Source organism: Scophthalmus maximus, chromosome 17, assembly GCF_022379125.1.
Source record: "Scophthalmus maximus strain ysfricsl-2021 chromosome 17, ASM2237912v1, whole genome shotgun sequence".
NCBI classification, from domain to species: domain Eukaryota; kingdom Metazoa; phylum Chordata; class Actinopteri; order Pleuronectiformes; family Scophthalmidae; genus Scophthalmus; species Scophthalmus maximus.
In genome coordinates, this window is record NC_061531.1 from 2,804,698 (window position 1) to 2,825,526 (window position 20,829).

Here is a 20,829-nt window from a genome sequence, read left to right on the forward strand (position 1 = left end):
TCCACTTTAGAATGAAGTGTTTAGATCCACTACATGCAGTACAGCTTTCATATTTCAAAACTAGCCATGAAACAGAAAGAGAGGTTTACAGTGAAAACGTGCACTTAGGGATGAGGAGATGAAGAGAACAGATATTACTTGATTATTTCATCCGTCAAACGCAGAAGACCAGTGTGCATAATCTTCAGTGAAACAGTGCTGAAATGCCACCATATAAACTGTAAATACATTTACATTAGGGGTCGACCGATAATCGATCTGGCCGATTATCGCCACCGATATTCACCATTTTTATGATTATCGGTAATTATTATAATTATAATTTCATTATAAAATGCGTTTCTTTGGCCCTGATGCAGCCACAGTCTGGACTTTAGCAATGTCCCATCCAAGTTTGTTTGTTTGTTCAGTTTTATAATGATGCTGCTGACAGCTCCCTGCACTTTTTGTGTTAGGGTCATGGTGAAAGGTTCTGTGAAATAAAGATATGCTTTAAGGCATTTCAACAAAGTTTTGTGTGAAGATTGATACTGTTGAAAAAAAGTTGAGACCTTTTGACAGTTTTTTAATGCAGAAATAAATATATGTTTCAAATATCGGTTATCGTCCTCTTAGATCAGTAATAATATAAATATATATAAATATATATATATACCATTAAACCGTAGTGATGCTGTTTGAATAATTGAATTGAATAAAACAAGGGTATCTAGATAACTAGAAAATAAATGATCAATGTGATATAAGATCAAAAACTGAAATGTGTCATTTACAAAAGGACTCACTAGAGCACTTCATGGAAGCAACTTTGGCAGCAATCACAGTTTTGAGTCTTTTTTGTTTCTACAAACTTGTGCTTGTACGTACCTGAAATTGAGCAGTTTAGGTCTGCGAACCTTCATGGCAGATCCACTCTTTACACATTCAAAATGTTTGTCAACTGTCATCTTCCATCTCTGAAGGCCTGATTGGTGGAGTGCTAATGTAGAACTTGAGAATCAATTTTAAGGTAACATAGGTCTTGGGCAATTCTCTGACCAAGACCCTTCTTGCATTTAACTTAGTTTGCCCAGAGGACAAGGAAGAGTCCTGGTTTTCAAACTTCTTCAGTTTCAAAATAATTGGAGTCACCTTGCTCCTGGGAACACTCGAAGCTTTAGCTTGTCAAGACGTCGTCAAATTGTAAGTAAAAGACATAAAAAACATACATATACATACATACATCATCTGAATTCTCTGTCAGACTGTCACGGTCAGACTACACCTCCTCCTGGGGAAACTTGGACAAGGCACAATTTTGTTTTCAGCGCCCCAAACGCAGTGCATGATGGTATATATTGCTGGTTAGTGACCATTGGTGGTACACTACTTTTTCAAGATACATTGCTGGATACAATGAGTCCACTATATTGAGTATGGAAAAATTCCACCAAACGATCGGACACCACTACAAAATGGCGAACACACTGTATAGAGAGTAATGTCTGATTTCATGCACATGCCACAGACTCATGAATACAGTTACCCCCTCCCCAAGGCTAAACACGTGACATGAATGTGTGTTGTCATGGTAACTTGTGAAAGACTGTCACGCCCCCAAGCTCCCTCTCTCTAACCCTCTTACTTCAATGTACTCAACCCAATGAGTGTCCTCATTAGATTGGAAATTGGGGATAAAAAATGACTTACAATACAGTGTGTGTGTGTGTGTGTGTGTGTGTGTGTGTGTGTGTGTGTGTGTGTGTGTGTGTGTGCTCATTCTCGATACCTCTTACCCCTTCACTATCTATGCTGTCTATTCCTCTCTACCTATCCTCTTCCCTTATCTCTTTCTCTCCATCATCAGGTCACTGCGAGGTCGAGCGGAAAAATGAGGTGCCTCGCTGCCACTGATGAAAATCTCTCTCTCTCTCTTTCTTCTCATCCCTCCCTCTCTCTCTCTGTTCTTGTTTCAGCGATCTCCTGTTGTGCACCTCTCTCCTCCCCTCTCTGATCTCTTCTTCACATCTCTCTCATCCCTTTCTACTTCCACCAGGAGCACATGAATGGTTACATAACCAGATTTTAAAATCAAATTTACATGTAGATCTTAAACCGAGGTAGAAAAATACAGGTATAATGTGACAGCGTTTCCTCTTACAAGAAAGCATTGTTCATTCGTTCAAATCCCACCCCCAAATGGATTTTGTCCAAATCAGCCGTCTCAAACATCCACGCAGGAACTGACACAGAAGCAGGAAGCAAGAGATAATCATTTACACTGGCGTTAACGGCGTCAAGCTTTATTCTGCTTTCATAAAATTGATAATAGTTCATGCAATTTTGCTTTCTTTTTTTTTACCTCTGTTTGCTTACTCCAGTTACAGTAGCTGTACTGACCTGAAATTCTAATCATATAAATGAGGTTAGATTTAGGTTCATATTTTTGGGGGGGGTTAACAATGCAGGTGCATGGTTAAGGACATATCAGGGTGTGTTGCACTTTCATTAACGATGGAAAAAAGGCCGCTTCACCAAAAGTTTTGTACCTATCTCTTTATTAGTCATGGGTGTGTTTTGGGCAACAAGGTGCACTGTAGCAACTTCGCAGATTGCTACGATAATGGTGAAGTTGTCAGGTAGTAAGAGAGAAAATGTTTCATTTTGTATGTGAGCAGATCGTGTGTGTAACAAGCAGTGTATGCATATTGTGCACAGACAAATATTGCTATCTTGATATTGCTCCCGTGGAATATTCATTTAATATTGCACCACTGACTTCAGACCTGGATTTTTTGGGAGGCAAATGCACTATCTCTGTCTGCCGCTTCTTGATAGCAATACGGGAAAATGACAACTGCATCAGTCTGAAATCATTTCACTGCAGTTGGCACCGTTTGGCGCCTTTTGTGTCAAGTTGTATCCCTCATAACAACTTCTGCTGTAGTGCTAGGACTGGAAGTGATGTTCGTCTCTATAACCCCTGGTCTCAAATGTAAAAAGTGCTTTTACCGAAAACTATTAAAACAAAATGTAAAAGAAACATATTTAAGATATGTTATGGGATTGTCCACTGTCCAGCATTGTTGTTGTATGTCACTTTCTTATGACAATGACGTATTTACCGGTGCAGAGGAAAGGGTCTGAAAGTGTTTTTTTATTTTGCAGATGAGATCACGATATACTCCTGTACGTAGAATTATTGAAGCCTCATATTACAATACATTTTGCTGTCGCTTTTGTCCAAAGCAACTTACAATCATCGGTTACATATCAGAGGTAGGTAGGTAGCATTAAGTGCCCACAATGGATGTTTAGCCAAGTCCTGACCGGGAATCTTCTGTTCCAAAGACTGTGGTGTAACCCACGAAGCTATACCAGCAGCCCCAGACAGTGAGTAGTGGGGAGTGAATGAATGTTTGATCTGGTCCTTGAATACTGCAACAGGTAGGTGAGTTGATTGTCTGATGAGCAACATACAACGGGTGCAGAGGCAGATTGGATGGAGGGGCCCAGGCAGCAGGACCCACTGCAAAGAGGAAACCCATGGAGGGGACAAGGCAAAACAGAATATACTTAAAAGAAGCACACAAATCTTAAGGACTGTCAAATCTAATGGATGAATATTTTTTGCACATTTGTCAGACGACGATCAAACAATTAAAGCTGAAGTAATGTCAGACTGTGAGAGGAGACAAATAGTTTGTGTTTGTCAAATAGGCTTTTTTGAATGCAAATTAAGCTTCAATATTAATTAACCTACCTGATTAACCTTACTTAGCCTCATAAACCCTCTCTCTGTTTATCATGAGCTCTGTTTTAAAACCAGTGTGGACAGGTGAAAAGTCTGCAGCAGCAAAACCGTTCCACTCAAGTTTATCTGTTGGTCTTTATTATTTGTCCCTGTCAGGATCCTGTCGGATGATGACTCTGGTGTTCTGTTGATCTGACTGGTCAGTAGTTCGGCCGTTTAGAGGTTTTGATCTGTAATCAAAAACTGAAACTGCTTCGGAGCAGGTTAGTGGCGCAGCATTAGTAACCATGGTGATTTAGCCCGGTAAGAAGTGAACCAGCTTCGTAGGACTGAAATCCCAGGGTTAAATCTGCAATTACCGCTAATTCTGCTTCAAGTTATCCCTTACACCACAAGTTGGTACTAACCCCATGAGCCTGTGAAATATCACTTAATTAATACATCTATGTTCTGAACTCACAGTTTTTTTTCGATTGCTAAAACGACAGTGGTCACAACTGGAGCCACATGTTCAAAACTCTAACCACAGTCTGCATTACCAACAGTCGCCTGAGCTGAACAGGTCACAGGTCGCGAAACTCGTTCCAAACAACACAACTCTTCACACACGTCTCAAAACAGGCTCAGTGCAGCGAAACACTTTGAACAATCCTCATGGAGACAACACGCACTGTCACTCAGAACACACTGAGAGTAAAAACACTACCATCAAACACCAATACAGAAATTAGAAACCTTTAATCTTTACAGTTTGAATAATTTGAGTGACTTCACACAAATCAATATTTTCTTTAAAGAAAAGAGTGTAATTCTTTCACATTATTTTATAACTTTACGAGTTATAAAAACAGGAAGGAAGGAAAATCAGCAGTTTAATTCAATAGATATATTTTTATATTTTGTCTGAAGTCATTTACCTAATTACTGAAAAAAGAGGTTACAAACCAAAGGTAGGTCATAGTAAGAAAGAATTGTGGGGCTAATCCTGCCTCTCTCCATCATCAGGCCACAAGTTTTCATCAACATCATATCAGATCAGTCCTGTTTGGTCTGTGGAAAATTCGCATTACAGATGCAACTGTAGATCTTTGCAGATTGGGTTGCACCCTCAAACCTGCCTCTCTCAATGAGAGACCATGATTCACAACATGGTCTATAAGTGTAACCCTTATTTCATCAGAAACTACAGCTCTTTGTCTTCATTTCCAAAAATTGTCTTTCTAAAGGTTTCGCTATATATATACAGTACCAGTCAAAAGTTTTGACAGGTACTGTATATAGATATACTATACTATACTGGTACTGTATTGTGTTCACTAACAAGTCTAAAACAAGGCACCTTAGACGTTCAGCTGAAATTGCAATCAGCAGTGTTTGAAATGCACCAGACAGAAATTCATTCTGTTTTGAATGTGTGGTTAATAGTTTTGACCGCAGCGTGAAAGCATTTGAGCAAAGTACTGTAAATTCACATTGTTTTGCAGGTTGTGGTTGAAGCCAAGGGATAAGTGTGCAGAGTTTTGAAAACTGTATTCAAGCAATGAAAAACGAACTAGAGTTTGGTCCACATGAACTGTTGCTGTGCAGACTCGATTAGAGTTTTGCACATGGGACTCCAGTTCTGCCCACAGTCGTTTAGCAATCGAAAGGGCCTTCTGTAACAACTGGAATCACTGTTTGTCATGCCTGCATTGGTAATATGATGAATAGTTTATACCTGAATGAAAGCAGACAATATTGATTAAATATATAAATACAAAATTTCCATATTCAGAATAGTCACATGGATGGTGCAAAGGTAATGCTGCCATGTTTGTGTTCACTTTGTAACATACACATATTTAGAACTTTAGAACTTTTGCTCATTTGTACCTTGCATCTCTGTGTTTTTGTGCTTTTTGTTTTATCCTGTGCATTTAAGATGTGTATCATACATGCAAGTAAAGTACTACATACACATGTACATGAATACAGTGTGTGTGTGTGTGTGTGTGTGTGTGTGTGTGTGTGTGTGTGTGTGTGTGTGTGTGTGTGTGTGTGTGTGTGTGTGTGTGCGTGTGTTTATGTGTGGATATAATATAGCCTACTAAAATAAAATTGCATATTATCATAAGATATTTGTTGTATAACAAATAATACATTGTCAATTTTTAAATTATTAAAAAATGTTGAAATTTGTTTTTTATAACACAAGGTTAGTAACATAGAATATGTTGTTTCGTGAACATTTCCTGCTCGTTCTTTGTTTATACCTGAAAAATATACTAAATAAAAATATAAAATTTAACGTTGTAATAATGCAATAAATTGAAATGAAATGGTAATTTATTAACTAATAATTTTAAAAGAATCAATCTATTTAACTGTTACAGAAAATATGTAGTATAATATACATATATATCCAGTTTGGGGGGTTTTTGTAGATCATTTTAAAAAAATATATTTATTTTTCCCCATATTCATCGATTTCCTACATACATAGCCACATTTAAAAAGTAACAGTAAATGTGGTATAACTAACTTTTAAGTCAGGTTAGATTACTTTCATTTGCCACAGTAGAATATTATAATGATTAACCCACACACTGGTGTCAGATACACAAAATGTTATTATTGTGTTTCTTCAACCAAATGAAAACCATGCCTTTCAGCACACTTATTTCAGGGTTGTTATATTTTACATATTATTGAAATCCCCTGCTGACGCTCTGAGACAGATACCAGCAAAATGTGGTCAACACTTCATGTTTGCCTAAGGTTAGAGCTTCCCTTCCTTGTTTCCTGCAATTAGCATGCCACAAAGACTTTAGTATTCAGCCTTCAAACAAGAATGACAGCTGTCTGAAAAGCAAGCAATATTCATTAATCAGCCTTAAACATACAAGTAACACTGTGAGCCTTACCTTAAACACCGGCACTCATTCCTGCAGTTTGAGTGAAAAAAACATCCTCAGTCTTCGCATAAGCCAGAGCTATGACCAGGAACAGCTAAAACTTCTCTCCTTCTTGAAGGTATCCTTCTTTAGATAATGAAAAGGTTCCACTCACTACTTTACCCATGCGGTTTTAGGCACAAAACAACTTCTCACATTGATCTCCTCATTAGTTGTCATTCTTTTTGGCACCTGATCTTTACAAGCACACCCCACATATGACACCCATCTACAGAAATGGAGATAGTGGTAAGAGTATTGTAGTCGCAAGTGGTGACAATGCTGGTATCTAGAAGTATCAACTTTCCATGGGAGTAGTACTTGTGGTGTTACAGGTTTGAATCTGCAGGATGAAGGCTAAACTGGCTCCCAAGCCCCACCTGGTGGTTTACGGAAACACTGCAGCCGCAAGACGTGACGTGAACATCAGCCATCAGCTTCACCAAACTGGTAAAATAAAGTCAAGTAAGATAAAGGAGATGTAGAGAAAAAGAAGACGGAGCAGAGTTTCTGCATTTGAACAATACGTCAATATCAATATACCAGTAAAATGTCCAGGTATGTAGTTCAACTGAACTGTGTTTTTATTTCCTTTTAGGGACTTTTACTTCTGTTCATTTTCTTTTTTTATCTTGTTATTGTAATTATAGTTTACAAAATCTATTTGACATTTTTGCTTGTAAAGCATATTGAACAGCACTAACCTATACGAAAGGTTTTGATTGATTGATTTATTGATTCATTCATTTATTGGTTGTTTGATTGATTGATTTGTTGATTGGTTGGTTGGTTGGTTGGTTGGTTGATTGATTAATTGATCGGTTGACTGATTGATTGATTGATTGATCGGTTGATGGATTGAATGGTTGATTGGTTGATTGATTGAACAATTCCAGACATTGCAGGTTGCAAAAGGGAAGATTTCGACAGGTGACAATATGAGTATGATGCAATTAAGGACTCCCTTTTTTTAAGGGATGACCTCAGCCGGGGTAAAATATTTTAATGTGCTTTACAACCATGTACGGCTGTTTCCATTTTCCACAACTGAGGCTTTGTGGTCCACCTGAAAGTCTGACTTTTTGCATAACAAGTTTACACACACTTTTTAACTTGTACATCAAATATTGGGTCATTCATTGTCTTTCAACCCACCAGATCTTTTAAACTTCACAGCCTACTTGGTATGATGTGCATTGCAATTTTTATAATTGATGTAGATAAGGCTAATGTGAACATTAGGAAGAATCACACGAATGTAATGATTTTTATTCACATTTAATCTGTCGTTTCATCATGAACCTTTTCAATTTGTGAAGGTAGTGAGTGTAATGGGATAAATCTTGTAGTATCATTATCCACAATATGATTTCCTTTTCTCACTCCCATCGATCTCAGAGAGCTGCAGAGTTGTAAATGAAATGCATTGCACTTCCTATTTCCAGCAATAACCCCACATTTCTGACACATTTAAGACCATCATTTTGGTCTACTGAGTAAATGGTTTCACATATTTAAAGGTGATGCAGTTTGTGCATGTATGCACGGAGTTTGGTCTCGGCTTCCCAATGACCGTGTTTAAAGGGGGTTTTGACGTTTCCTGAGCCGAACAGAAGTCACCAGCAGATGGAAGTGTTACATAAGCAGAGGCAGAAGACACATGTTAAGACGAAAAAACAAACATTGCATACGACTTCCACATAGTCCCCTACTCATAATATCACTAAATCCTGTTTGACTATTGTAAACTCAACTATTCACCATAGCATAGTGTTTATCAATGTGTTTAAGCCAAATATTGTATGCAATTAGGGTTTGATCAACCTGTGCATGAAACTGATTTTTGATGTGATGCAGCTCTGACACAACTCCTTTGGAATGCCTGCTTCTGGCAAATTATGTGCTAGAAGGGATGTATTGTGGGTAGAAATAACAATAGTCTGACAACACTGTGGAGTCACTTCTAGTGGACTAGACTTCGATTAGAAGTTAAAATGTAGAACAGAAGACTAGACACCATGCTGGCAGTATGTTGCAAATGTCTGAGAGTCTGGCACATTTGACTGTGACAAAATTAAAAGCTGGTCCTCTTGGAGTGTTGATGGAAGTTCTTGTCTTTTCCCCTGCTGGAGGTCTTGACACGGATAAAGGCTTGTGTGACTCGGGGTACAGTAAGGGATGTACCATAATCACCTGAGGATGCTTTCATGCTGTGAAAACCTATTTTCAACTTTAAAAGTTCCATTTTGGTCTGGTATGGTGGTTGTCTTTACTAATGTCGCGAACCTCAAAAAAAAACGCTACGACAGTTTAGCTGGTTTTCCACGTTCTTTATTGGGTTCTCGAACGCCAAAACGATAAACCGAGCACCTCCAAACTCAGCCCTCATCCCCGCAAGCATCTCTTTCCTTCACCCCACACGTCTCTACCAACCTCGAACACGCCCACTCTTCCACACAACTCCCTGTCATAGGCAGACTGACTGACTGACTGACTGACAGGCTTCTCGGACAGGTTCACTGACATCGAGGAACTCTAGCAACTGCATTAACATCACACATTTCACCTGGATTAACGTTACATAACAGTTCCATAACCCCCAGTCCGTTACACCATTTTTTGAACTACAATAACTCTGCAGCCATGTCAGCAGCTCTGTAAAGCTGAACTCGGGCAAACTGAACTCTGAGCAGGAACTCCACCTCCCATAATTCCTCCACCACCCCGCTCTCCGCTGACGTCACTTCCGGCGGTGCTGTTGGCGGGCAGAACGGGGTTGGTGCTGGTTGTTAGCGACGCTGGGGCTATTGTGTGATTCGGCAGCAAGGCGCGTTGAGGAGCACTCGTCCGAACGACACCCCATCGGCCGTCGGGCAATACTTGTGTGGCAGTTGGCGCGTCCTCGGCCCGTCACCCTCCCGCGACAAAGGATTAAACCAGAGGTTTCCCGCGGGCCCCACCGAAGCCCACTCGAGCGACCCTAAGCATTTCCCGTGAAGGTAAGGCTCGTACTAACTAGCTGCTGTGAGGAAAACACGCCAGCCATGATGCCCTCCGGTTGCGGGGAAAGGCCGCCCGACTCGACTCCTTGCTCGGATTTTTGGTGAACTGCAATATGCCTCGACTCAATCGGGGGGGGCGGGGGCTAATAACAAAACCAAAAAAAAGGAGAAATCGATGTCGGCATTAAGCGACTGTTTTGGTACCGTCGCGCGGGGGGGGGGGGCTACATGATGCGCAGGCGTGAGTTAAAACCCCCGATGTGCACCACGCTCGTTTGGAGGGACGCGTCTCTTCTGACACACTGCAGAGAGAGCCCCCGTGGTGCTATTGCGATGCACACGCGTACGTGCGAAATTGCGACTGTCGCAGCGTGTGCAGTTTTTCCGCCGGCTGCTTCTTTTCTACACCAGGTTTGCAGAGAGGGGCGTTTTACTTCCCCCGCCCCCCGCCATCCAGCAAATGAAACGACACGCACACGTGCACCAACAACTCCCGGGCCGCCAGGTGGAGGCAGGTGTGGTCGTGCGCTGTCGGAAGTTTAAGCGCCAACATGGACATGAGCGCAATGCACAGTTTGAACGTGTTTATCCAGCGGTGCAAAGTCAGTTGGGGCTGGAGAAGCTCCAGCCTGCACGAGCGTGTCTTTTTTCCACACCGGGCACCGGTTCGTCACCGCTCGGCGCCAGACATGGTGGATCCGGCGCTGTTTTTCACTTTGACCTGCAGGTCCAAGAGGGGCCGACGCTCCTCTCTTCCCCTCTGTGGTTCCACTGCTGTACAGACTGTCCCACCCTCGCCTGGGCTCTGGTCAGTGTCGCTGACGTGCGGCCTCCTCCATTGAGCTCCGTTGGTGTGTGGCCGGTGAAAAATAAAGTTGGTCCCGGGTCCACTTGTTGCTACGGCCTTGTCAACGTCCCCGAGCTCGCATGGGGCTCATCAGTATGCTCCTGGATTTAAATGGATGGAGGGTGACTGACTGGTGTTGTTTATTGGCGTAAGGCAACTTTAAGACAACGTCCTAATTGTTGACCTTACACTGTAGTCCAGCTGCTCCCAACCTGTTTTGCAGGGGCCCCCTTTGGCAAGTAAACTTCGTTTATACACCCCCCCACATGCGCCCACGTAAACATGTTTTCAGACATGTCCTTTGCTTGCAAACTCCAATAGAATGTATTTAAAAACATTGTCTATTATAATTAATACAGAGATGCATCTTCAAAGTGTGACTCACTGAAAAAACTAACGGACAAGTCACTTAAGAATGGAAGCATTACAAGTGACTATATGCAGCAAGCACCCTCTGAATCAGTGTTTTGCGTTGAATGGGGTAACTTCAACTTCTTAAAACTTCTTTAAAGCTGCTGTTGGTAGGATTTGCAAAAATAACTTATTTTCATATTTGCTGGTAGTAATATGTGAGACAGGTTGTCTGTGACAGACTCTGGGTCATTCAGCTCCCTCTACTGCCTTTAATGCCATTTGCCAGAATCCGCCGCGCCCGAGCAAAAATCTCCACTCACAGCCAGGGGGCGTCTCTCCGCTCTGTCAATCATCCAGGTACGAGCTGGGCAGCGCTGCAGAACCTGTGCACAGCCTCACTCGCTCGGTCGCGACCAAGCTCACGTCTTCACAACGAGGAGCTCGCAGCAGAAGCGGAGTTAGTTTGAAAACACCGTGGTAGAGAAGCACCAAGCATCGAAAAAACTGCCCGGCTCCTTTGCCAGAAACTGCATATACGACAAAGGCCACGAGCAAAAACGAGCTAAAAAGAAGGGAACAGATCCAGCAGATGTAAACATCGGAGCGGCTGCACAGAAGCAACAACGCCGACAGGGTTCACAAACGATGCGTTCTGCTTGACCGGTAATATAATAATGTTTCATTTATCTTTTATTTTCCATTTTAGTGTCGCACTCTGTGACCGTGTGCTACTGTGCTGTTGTAATCAGGCTGCTAGTTCTAATCAGGCTGCTAGTTCTAGGTCCACAGTGCTACGGCTATTGGTTAGCGGTGTTTGTAGCATAATAGCTGAAAATATGTTTGTGTCCAAGCGGTCTAATCTGTTTTGAGAGATTTCCAGACGTGTGTCGTTGTCTGTGCTCTCGCGACCAATTGGCTCATCACATGAAGATCAGCTGTGTCTTCGGCTCCCAGGTCCTCGGGTGTGGGGCCAACACGCCGACCTCTGCCCCGTCTCGCACGGCCGCTGCCCGGTGCGCCTCGTATGCGACTCCCTCTTGTCCTCGCTCGACTGCTCATCGAAGCAGCCGTGTTCACTTCCTCATCGGAGTCCAGTGTACCAGTCTCAAAGCTCTAATAATGTTATAACATATAGATAAAAGCGTCAGTCATCTTGCAAAGCAACAAATGATGTATGTGACGATAAAGCTGTTAATTTACAGGCCTACCATGTAACGCTGTAGCTAACGTGCTAGCTAACTCTAGGTATGTAAACAAGCTAATATAAACTGATTTACGGTCGCCAACGTTCCAAAACATGACAATGTTGTTTTCACAAAAAGTCACGGGTAATAATGTGAGGCAACAATAACTACAAAAAAAAAATCTTATAGTCTTATCAATGTGGACAGTAGTCAGTGTTAGCTTCAAGTTAGCATCTTACCGGTGGGAACGTCATGTTACGTACCTTGCCTGGCTTCGGTTGCCATGGTAGCGTGCACGGACACGGAGGGCTGGGACGAGCTGTGGAGGAGGAGCCGAAGTGCAGCGGAGAGGCAGGGGGGGGGAGCAGGAGTCGTTGGATTTTGAATTCTGAGACTATGTCCACACTTTCTCTCTCAATCCTACCGACAGCAGCTTTAATGTCTTGCAAGAATTAAGTCGGCCTTCATAATAATGCTGACTGGACTTGTCATCTCCAAGTGGCGTCTTGACTCGTTCGGCTTCATACTATCTGAAGCGAATATTCGAGACACACAACACACTGGTCTCTCTTCATCTCCCACCATTGTACCGGTGAAGCCAAGGGCAAGTTATGCCTTGTCTTTGTTTTGGTTGTTTGGACGTTCGGTGTAGATTCATCATCTGTTTTTCGCTTACCTGGCAATCCTTTTGCAAACCTGTCCACGGCTTTACTAGCAGTGCAGCATGCGTCATTTTTTTACATCTGCCCTCCCTACCCCCCTGTAGTCCAAGAAAAATGCAGCTGCATCTCACTGTAGCATCTAGCTTTAGCTCTAGATTTGCCTGGTGCTGGGCAGATTACCAAATACTGATGTTTACACTTTAGAGCTGACTTTTATTTGTCGTTTCTGTTTTAATGCAGGAGATTCTTCAGACACTGAAGTTCTCTGCCCCAGCTGTCATGCACTAGCCCTGTCATTTTCCTTATTTAACAGAACATTTTAGCTCTGTAACATTCTCAAATAGAGTTTGATTAACAAACCTAATTGTTCTAAATCATTTTATCCCTATCTCTGCATGTTTCCTTTTGGCTCCAGCAGAGGCTCCCTCAGCAGACGTCAAGCTGGCGACCGTAGCAGGAAAGAAAGGCAAGAAGGCTGAGGAGGAGGAGCAGCCTGCAGCACCGGCGGCGGTGGTGGTGGCAGCAGCAGCAGCAGCAGCAGCAGCACCGGCACCAGCACCGGCGGCAGCAGCGACAGCTGCAGCACCGGCATCAGCAGCAGCAGCAGCAGCAGCAGGGGAGGAGGAGGAAGAGGAAGAGTATGTGGTGGAGAAGGTTTTGGACCGCCGAATCGTGAAGGGAAAAGTGGAATTTCTGTTGAAGTGGAAGGGGTTCTCGAAGTGAGTCAAAGTCTATCTCGGCCAAGGTTCTGTTCACTTTTCCTCATTAGAATGTGATCCCTAATGTGGTTGCTGGTTTAAGTCTCCGGTGGATTTTTCTCCTGGGAATTTTCAGTTTTCATTCTAATGTGTGTACAATGTTAGCTAAACATTGTGTGTGTGTGTGTGTGCGTGTGCGCACTTTCCCAGTGAGGATAATACCTGGGAGCCAGAGGAGAACCTGGACTGCCCCGACCTTATCGCAGAGTACATGCAGAAATACAGAGAGAAGGAGGAGAAGAAGAAAGAGGGCAAGAGGAAAGCTCCCAGCGAGGGAGACTCAGAAGAGCGAGGGACCAAGAGGAAGAAAGAAGAGGTAAAGAAGCGAGAGAGATTGCTTCAGACTAAAGAATCCCAGCTGCCAGCCAGACAAAGAAAAACAATTTTCCTAACCAGTCTTCACATAGGAGCTTTAATGTTCATTATATGATTGTGTCAGTCTGTTTCCTCCTCTGTTGTCATTCATTTTCCTTTTACTTCCTGTCTCCAGGGTGAGAAGGCCAGGGGTTTTGGTAGAGGTCTGCAGCCAGAGAGGATTATTGGAGCAACGGATTCGAGTGGGGAGCTGATGTTCCTCATGAAGTGGTGGGTGTTCACTATCAGTTGTTCAACAGTGTGTTTTACAAGCAATGCAAAATGCATATATGCTAATTGAATGTTATCCTGACCCCTGTCTGGTCTCAGATACTATGGAAGCAGAAGGCCAGTGACCATATTTCACTGAGTCTATATTTAGCCATTCTGAAGCTTGAGTGCAAAGCTCTGTCTGCAGCCAACCCCCTTCCTTAAATGCCTTTCAGGAATTACTGAGGCCGATCATCTTGTTATTGGAACATGAGAAATCAAATGCAGGTCCCTCAAACTAATAAGGTCACTCTAGTTTTTTCACTTAAGAATACAGGCTTCCTTCGGAAAAATATTTGTTTTCAGACTGAAGTCTAAACAGACGTGAATCCAAAAATTTTAGATACTAACTATCCATCTCAATCTCTCTCGTCTAGTGAATCATTTCCCCACGGTGAGTGATAACCATCGCCATAGCAACACACTCTCTGTACCTGCCACTACTGTATCTACAGAGCCATAATTCATATATGACTATGACAGGAGGAAGGATAAGTAGTTCCTATAAACCAGCGTTATTTAGATGATCCTGGTGATAGCTACTTACTTTGTTTCCCATGCTGATGATAAAATACACATTCCCCCAAAATTACGGAGCTTAAATATGAATATTTTAATCTGAGAATCAGATCTAGAACAGGTAATGTCGTCAATATTTGAAAGCGTCAATATTTCAATATCAATCTGCACATGTACATGACAATCAACTTTCTGGAGAAACCGTGACTTTCTGTGTATGAAGTGCAACATGCTAGCTTACACAGTCAGAATGAAATATTTTGGATTTAAAAAATATTTATTTATATAATAATATTTACTTAATAAACATCTAGCCATTTTTGTTCTGATTTCAAATATGGTCTGAATAAATCTACAGAGAAGTCTGGAAAAAGTATGGGATTTTGAAATGGAAAATGTGTCGGAACCCTGAGGCATAGCGTTAAATATTAGAAACGACAGTACAATATTACTATGTTTGAGCTCAATGGCAAAATGTATATACAGTATATAAAATATATATATTTGAAGTTATTGACATAAACAGGCTTTAAGGCAGGAGATGTCATATTGGATTGCATTTCTCTGGGCAGCTGTACTCTAGTGACCCCTGAATGTATTCCGAAAATTGTGATCAGCCAGTGGAGAGGCAGCAAACTTCTCCTCGGCCTCTGTTACATGTGGCAGACTCTAGCACATCCACTTCAGTCCATTGATGTTCAATGTGAAGGTCATTTTCATTGTGAAGCTGCAGGTTGTAGCATCTCAACTCACTACGGATGGAAAACAGCATTTCAAAATGAAAGCACCATTCTAGAAATTCACTGCATTTCACGGCATTTGATTTAGAGTCCAGCGTGCTGAATCTCTGCCATATTATTTCCCTCTTTTCACCTGCCTGTATACTTTTTCTCTCAAATAAAAACTAACAGGAAGAACTCCGATGAGGCCGACCTTGTCCCAGCCAAGGAAGCTAACGTCAAATGTCCCCAAGTGGTCATCTCTTTCTACGAGGAGCGCCTCACCTGGCACTCTTACCCCACAGAAGAGGAGGAGAAGAAGGAAGAGGAGAAAAAAGACTAGATTAGTAGAGGAGGAGTGCGGAGGTGGAGGGCGGGAAATCGACAATATGCTGGTGAACTGTTGCCCAAGTGAGTCGACTCTAGCAGCCACTTTGGCAGGGAAATTGATTTAAAAAAAGAAAAAAATCCCAAATCATTGTGATTGAACTGCCAACGTAGCTGACAGAGGGGAAAAAGATGTTTGTTTTCCTGCCCTGGAAGGAGACTGACGTGCTTTCCTCAAAGGATGCTCCCACTTGTGTCTCAGCTGAATGTGAAAGAAAATGTGTTAAAGAGATATGTTGACGCTCCTCTGCTTTACTTCCCTCACCAAGAACATGTCACCTGATGGGAGTCGGTGCCTTTGTTCTGCCAGTATTTCTCCTTGTCATCACAAACTGAATATTGAACGCAATCCTGTGAAATGACTAATAAGTGTTTGTCTCCAACACTTGGTGACAAGTGCTTGGTGTTGGAAATTAAGCAATACAACGGGAGCTGTCGAGCTACCTCTTTAACACGTGCATTCATGTGAGAAGCAAGCTGAGTGTTTGGCTGTGGCTGGCAAGTTTGTCTCTCCTCCCAATCACCGGTCCTCATTTAGAACTCCTGTATTAGCCAGTAAGAGGGTGAGAGTGGCCAGTGGATTGTGGCAGTTTGGAGTGGACAAACTTCCCTCCCCGCTTCGTCAGAACACACTGAGGGGAAATTCTTTTGAAGGGGAAAGAAGTGAGGCGACGTATTACGTGAAGTGTGTGAAAGAACGGACAGAAACCATTTTGTCTCTTTCAGTATCTGTTCTTTGTGCCACCTTGTTTCTCATTATCGCTGTAACGCTGTTCTTCATTTGAAACTCAAAACACCAAATGAATACATTTCACTCTAATGTGGAGTCTCACAGTCTCCATGAAAGAACCACCAGTCGTTGGCTTCAGCGTCTGTATGTCCTACCAGCCAATATGGCAGTGAACCAGCTGCTGGCAGTTCAAATGTCCTGCATTTCTGTGCTAAAACAGTTTTTTTGAATTTCTGAGTTTCCCTTCATTCCAGCAAAACTGCAGCTTTTACTTTGCTTCCTGTAAGTTTTAAATTTTTTTTTATGAAAACTGATAACTGAGCAAGTATATGAGCTAAGGTTTGAGCTTAACTTGTCAGTTTCTATGGATGTAAACCTGCGGATCTGTTACAATATAAAGAGTTGGTGTGTCTGGTTAAAGTGCCCAGACTTCATTTCATTCCTGGTAGTCACAGCAGGTTGGATTCCCCAACTTCTCAACTGAGTTCAGCAGTTTTAAAGTATTATCTTCGATAGATCTGAAGCATGTTGTTTTTCCTGTCAAAATGGCTGGTGGAGTGTACACACTGAAAAGCTACAGCTGTTTGGTTGTAATTTCCACTGAGTGATGGGCACACCGTTGGACGTTTGGTGAGGTTTTCTCATCTAGCATCTAGGCCTTTTTCAAACCAACACCTCACACCTGAAGAAGCTGTGATGCCCTTTGACCTCCAGATTAGAGGGGAGAAGCGTCGAGAACCCACGCATGGTCATTCAGACAGAAACACATCATGCACACACTGTTAGCCTGTTTTAACTATCAGTCTTTTTTAATTGCTTATATCTGGATATCAAAGATCAGATGATTATGTAGGTAGAGCGTTTCAAAATCGTGCATCGGTGAGACTGTAATCAGAATGCTGGAGTTGGCCTCTCCATTTTATGCACAGTTACAAGGTGATCAGACTTGTTTCACACCTCCTGTACCTGTATTAACCATGTCAGCAGGACTGTGGGCCTGCTGTGATAACAAGTTGTGGTGTAGTGTAGACAGCTGTGTCGCTATCGGTGTGGGAAGTGACATGCCATATGCCGCTAAACTGTTGGCTGCAGTTGGTACATCGATATTCTCTGCCAGCCTCTTGTTTGGCTCATGAGCGGTTGAAAGTGGCTTGCAGGTGGAAGTTTTTTCTGATGAGGCCGACGCCCTATCACTCAGTGGATATGTGCCCCATAACAAATACAACTGTGTTTTACTGTTTGTGGAAGAGATAATTGAAAGTACTTTTAGTCTTCATTTCCACACCCTTGTTTTTAACCTTCACACACTCTGGTACCTGTGTTTTCTAAGCTGTATCATTTTAGCTTGCACTGACCGGGCGGCACTCACGACATGATGATTCAGCACATTTTGAGTGGCTCATGGTTCCTCTTGCTTGCAGACCATCCTATGTTCCACACATCATTTTTTGCTATTTGCAAAAAATAAAAAATGAAAGAGCTTTTGCGTTCAGCATGATCAATTTAATCACTTCATATTGAATGTTGCCCGGCTGTGCTTATTTCCAGGTATACTCCATTTAAGTTAATATAGTATCTTCTTCTGTTAGCGGACCTGGGTTAGCATGTTCAAATCCAATTTCCCCCAAACTGTTTGCTTTGGGTGGCAACTTACCTTGGAGAGAATTTAGTCCTGAAAATATATTTCCTTGACTCTATTTTTCTATTTCCAGTGGACATTGTCTTTCTGCTTCACTTCACACTGCCTTGTGTCACAACCCTTGACAAAGCAGCAATTTATTTTTTAAAGTTACCCTCTTCCACAGAATCTGATCATTTTAATGATCCCTAATCCCCAGTAAAATTCTGAGGAAGATATGTACTAAGTTAAAGATGTAAGCTTCATGATATACAGTCAGAGAAACAGGTTGGACGATCACTAGTTGGTTCAGTTGTAAATAAAAATTATGGCATTTGAAATCAAACCTCTGACTCAAACGGAGCTGTGCTGATTGTTCATGCCGCTGTCTGTTTTCACACAAATGTATTATTCCGAGTAGAATGCTCTCGTGTCTTCACTATATACATGTTACAGTGTTATGACTAAAATGTCCTATCCCGTGTCAGGAAGGGATGAATTAGCTGTACCTGGGTCCGCTAGTTAGCTTTTCTATCTTGTCTCTGAAACTTCAGTGTTTAGCAGATTAGATTGTGTTGTCTTGTTGCTTGTATATTGGTTTCCCTTGGAATGTCACTGTCATGACTGATCTTCCTTTGTCTGTTTTGGACAATAAAGGTTTGTTTTGTTTTCATAAGTATTTGTATTGTGGTGTCTCGACGACTCCTTGTCTGAATGGTATGCGGTGGGAAAGAAGGCCACCACAGCTACGAGAGCATCTGGGAGATTTATGATGACTAAAACCACTGGCTTTTATTTTGTGCTGCAGTTGGGTCAAATCTTAGTCAAACTTGACAACAACAAGTGTCACATCATTAAAAACTCCCTGTTGTTGTCAATATGGCATCAGTTTTGAATGAAACCTGAACATACAAAACTCAGTCAGCACCAAATGCCAACAAGAGTGTACTTATTTTTGTGATTACAGCCAACATTTGACTGTGCCAACTGTCCTGGTCATACTCAATTAGGTCTGTGTGAACGGACAGATTCAGTTAAAGCGATGGACCCTGCTTGCCGCTTTTCTGACTGTCAACACCAGGGAGGCAATACAACTCCACAAGTTTTTAATAATACAAAAGGTGAGGTCCAACATTCTTGAATACCAGCAAGCACATTGGGCATACACAAACATAAAAAACAACCACAACAAGTATTAAAACCTTGTTCCATCAGTGATAGTATGAGGCAAGCATGCAGGTTTTAAAATTTCTCACTGTGTTCATAAATTTGAAAACAGGATTTTGGTGTGAAGCATTTTTCATCATTCTGCTTGCATGTCTCTGCTGTACAAGGGACACAGGCATATGCGTTCAGTAGTTTTATTTAAAGTTGAGGTATCTGCCAAGTGAAGCACCAACTGATAATTTTTGTCAGTGAAAAAAAATTGGAGCTATTGTAGTACAAACTGAAAATATGACTATGCATGTAGGCAGACATAACTACAAGCTTGCTAATGGCTGTGCTTATTCCTGAGAAATTCTACATTTAGTATTAACAGGCCGTATTCAACACCAACTTTAAATGGAAACATTTTTACAAAAAGATTACAAATTCACTAGCATCAAGAGGTCAAACTGCTTGTACCAATGATTTCATCATAATCTCTGTTCTGTCTTACTCAGCAGTGTAAACAACCACTGGAGGCTGACATGCTAACTTCAAACCATTCACAAACTAAAGATATGTGAGAATCTGGACTTGACTAGCTGGCAAAGTCTGACATTTTTCCTGATTCAATTGAAGTTAGATTAATGCCTGTATATATTTGTGGCATTTAAAAATGTATCCATACCCTCAATCTTGGGAAATGAATAGCTTATCATCTCAACTCAGTTGCTGTATATATATATTCATATATTATTTGTTTTTAATTTTGGCAGTGGGCATAGTTACAATTTGAATTCCTGCCATCTTGTTTGGAACTAGCGATAGGATGTCTACAGCTTGAGACACAGATGTGTTTTAAGTATGTAAAAACATAAAACCATGTATTTTAAAAGGCATGGTAAGAACCCACTGCTATCATGCTTTCAGTTCATTTGGGGGGGGGACACAGACACAACTTCCATGTAAAATGAGTCATTCCTCATTCAGTTTAACAGTGTTTGACACATCCACATGGCCTTAAATATTGGCATATTGGTAGAGTTTACTTTGTACTCTTCCAATACTTGATGCCAGTAAATTGGGGGGAGGGTTCCAACAGCTCAACTGCTATGAGTGGTCAGGTGTGCATAGGTGTAAAAACAGGTGGAGCACTCTATCCTCTAAATTCTTCATTTTCTTACTCCCTTCACTTACTGTGTCCACCGCCGAATCACATGCAGCTTCATGATGTTTCATCCAACCTTGTTCTCAAAGGCAACATATCCACCATGCCTTATAACTTTGGTATTATTTTTATCTTTTCATTCTTAACATGAGGGCTGCACGGTGGTGTAGTGGTTAGCACCTTCGCCTCACAGCAAGAAGGTTCTGGGTTCGAATCCCGGTTCAACCAGGGCCTTTCTGTGTGGAGTTTGCATGTTCTCCCCGTGTATGCGTGGGTTCTCTCCGGGTTCTCCGGCTTCCTCCCACACTCCAAAGACATGCAGAATGGGGTTAGGTTCATTGGAGACTCTAAATTGACCGTAGGTGTGAATGTGAGAGTGAATGATTGTCCGTATCTGTATGTGGCCCTGTGATAGGCTGGCGACCTGTCCAGGGTGAACCCTGCC

General features: G+C 41.9%; 1 protein-coding gene across 1 annotated transcript; it reads left to right on the plus strand.

The window, feature by feature from the left end:
- Positions 1–12,525: 12,525 nt before the first annotated feature.
- Positions 12,526–18,746, plus strand: cbx1a (chromobox homolog 1a (HP1 beta homolog Drosophila)). Its single transcript, XM_047328168.1, has 5 exons — positions 12,526–12,661; positions 13,131–13,434; positions 13,624–13,789; positions 13,964–14,058; positions 15,528–18,746. Exons 1-5 carry the CDS (start codon positions 12,526–12,528, stop codon positions 15,676–15,678), a joined length of 852 nt encoding a protein of 283 aa, XP_047184124.1. The 3' UTR covers positions 15,679–18,746.
- Positions 18,747–20,829: the final 2,083 nt, after the last annotated feature.

Excerpts from the sequence above, each read along its gene's own strand:
- cbx1a (XM_047328168.1), top strand. The coding sequence starts at position 12,526 with ATGCTGACTGGACTTGTCATCTCCAAGTGGCGTCTTGACTCGTTCGGC. Across the intron at positions 12,662-13,130 it reads ACCGGTGAAGCCAAGGGCAA|CAGAGGCTCCCTCAGCAGAC; the intron begins GTTATGCCTTGT and ends TTTTGGCTCCAG. Across the intron at positions 14,059-15,527 it reads CTGATGTTCCTCATGAAGTG|GAAGAACTCCGATGAGGCCG; the intron begins GTGGGTGTTCAC and ends AAAAACTAACAG.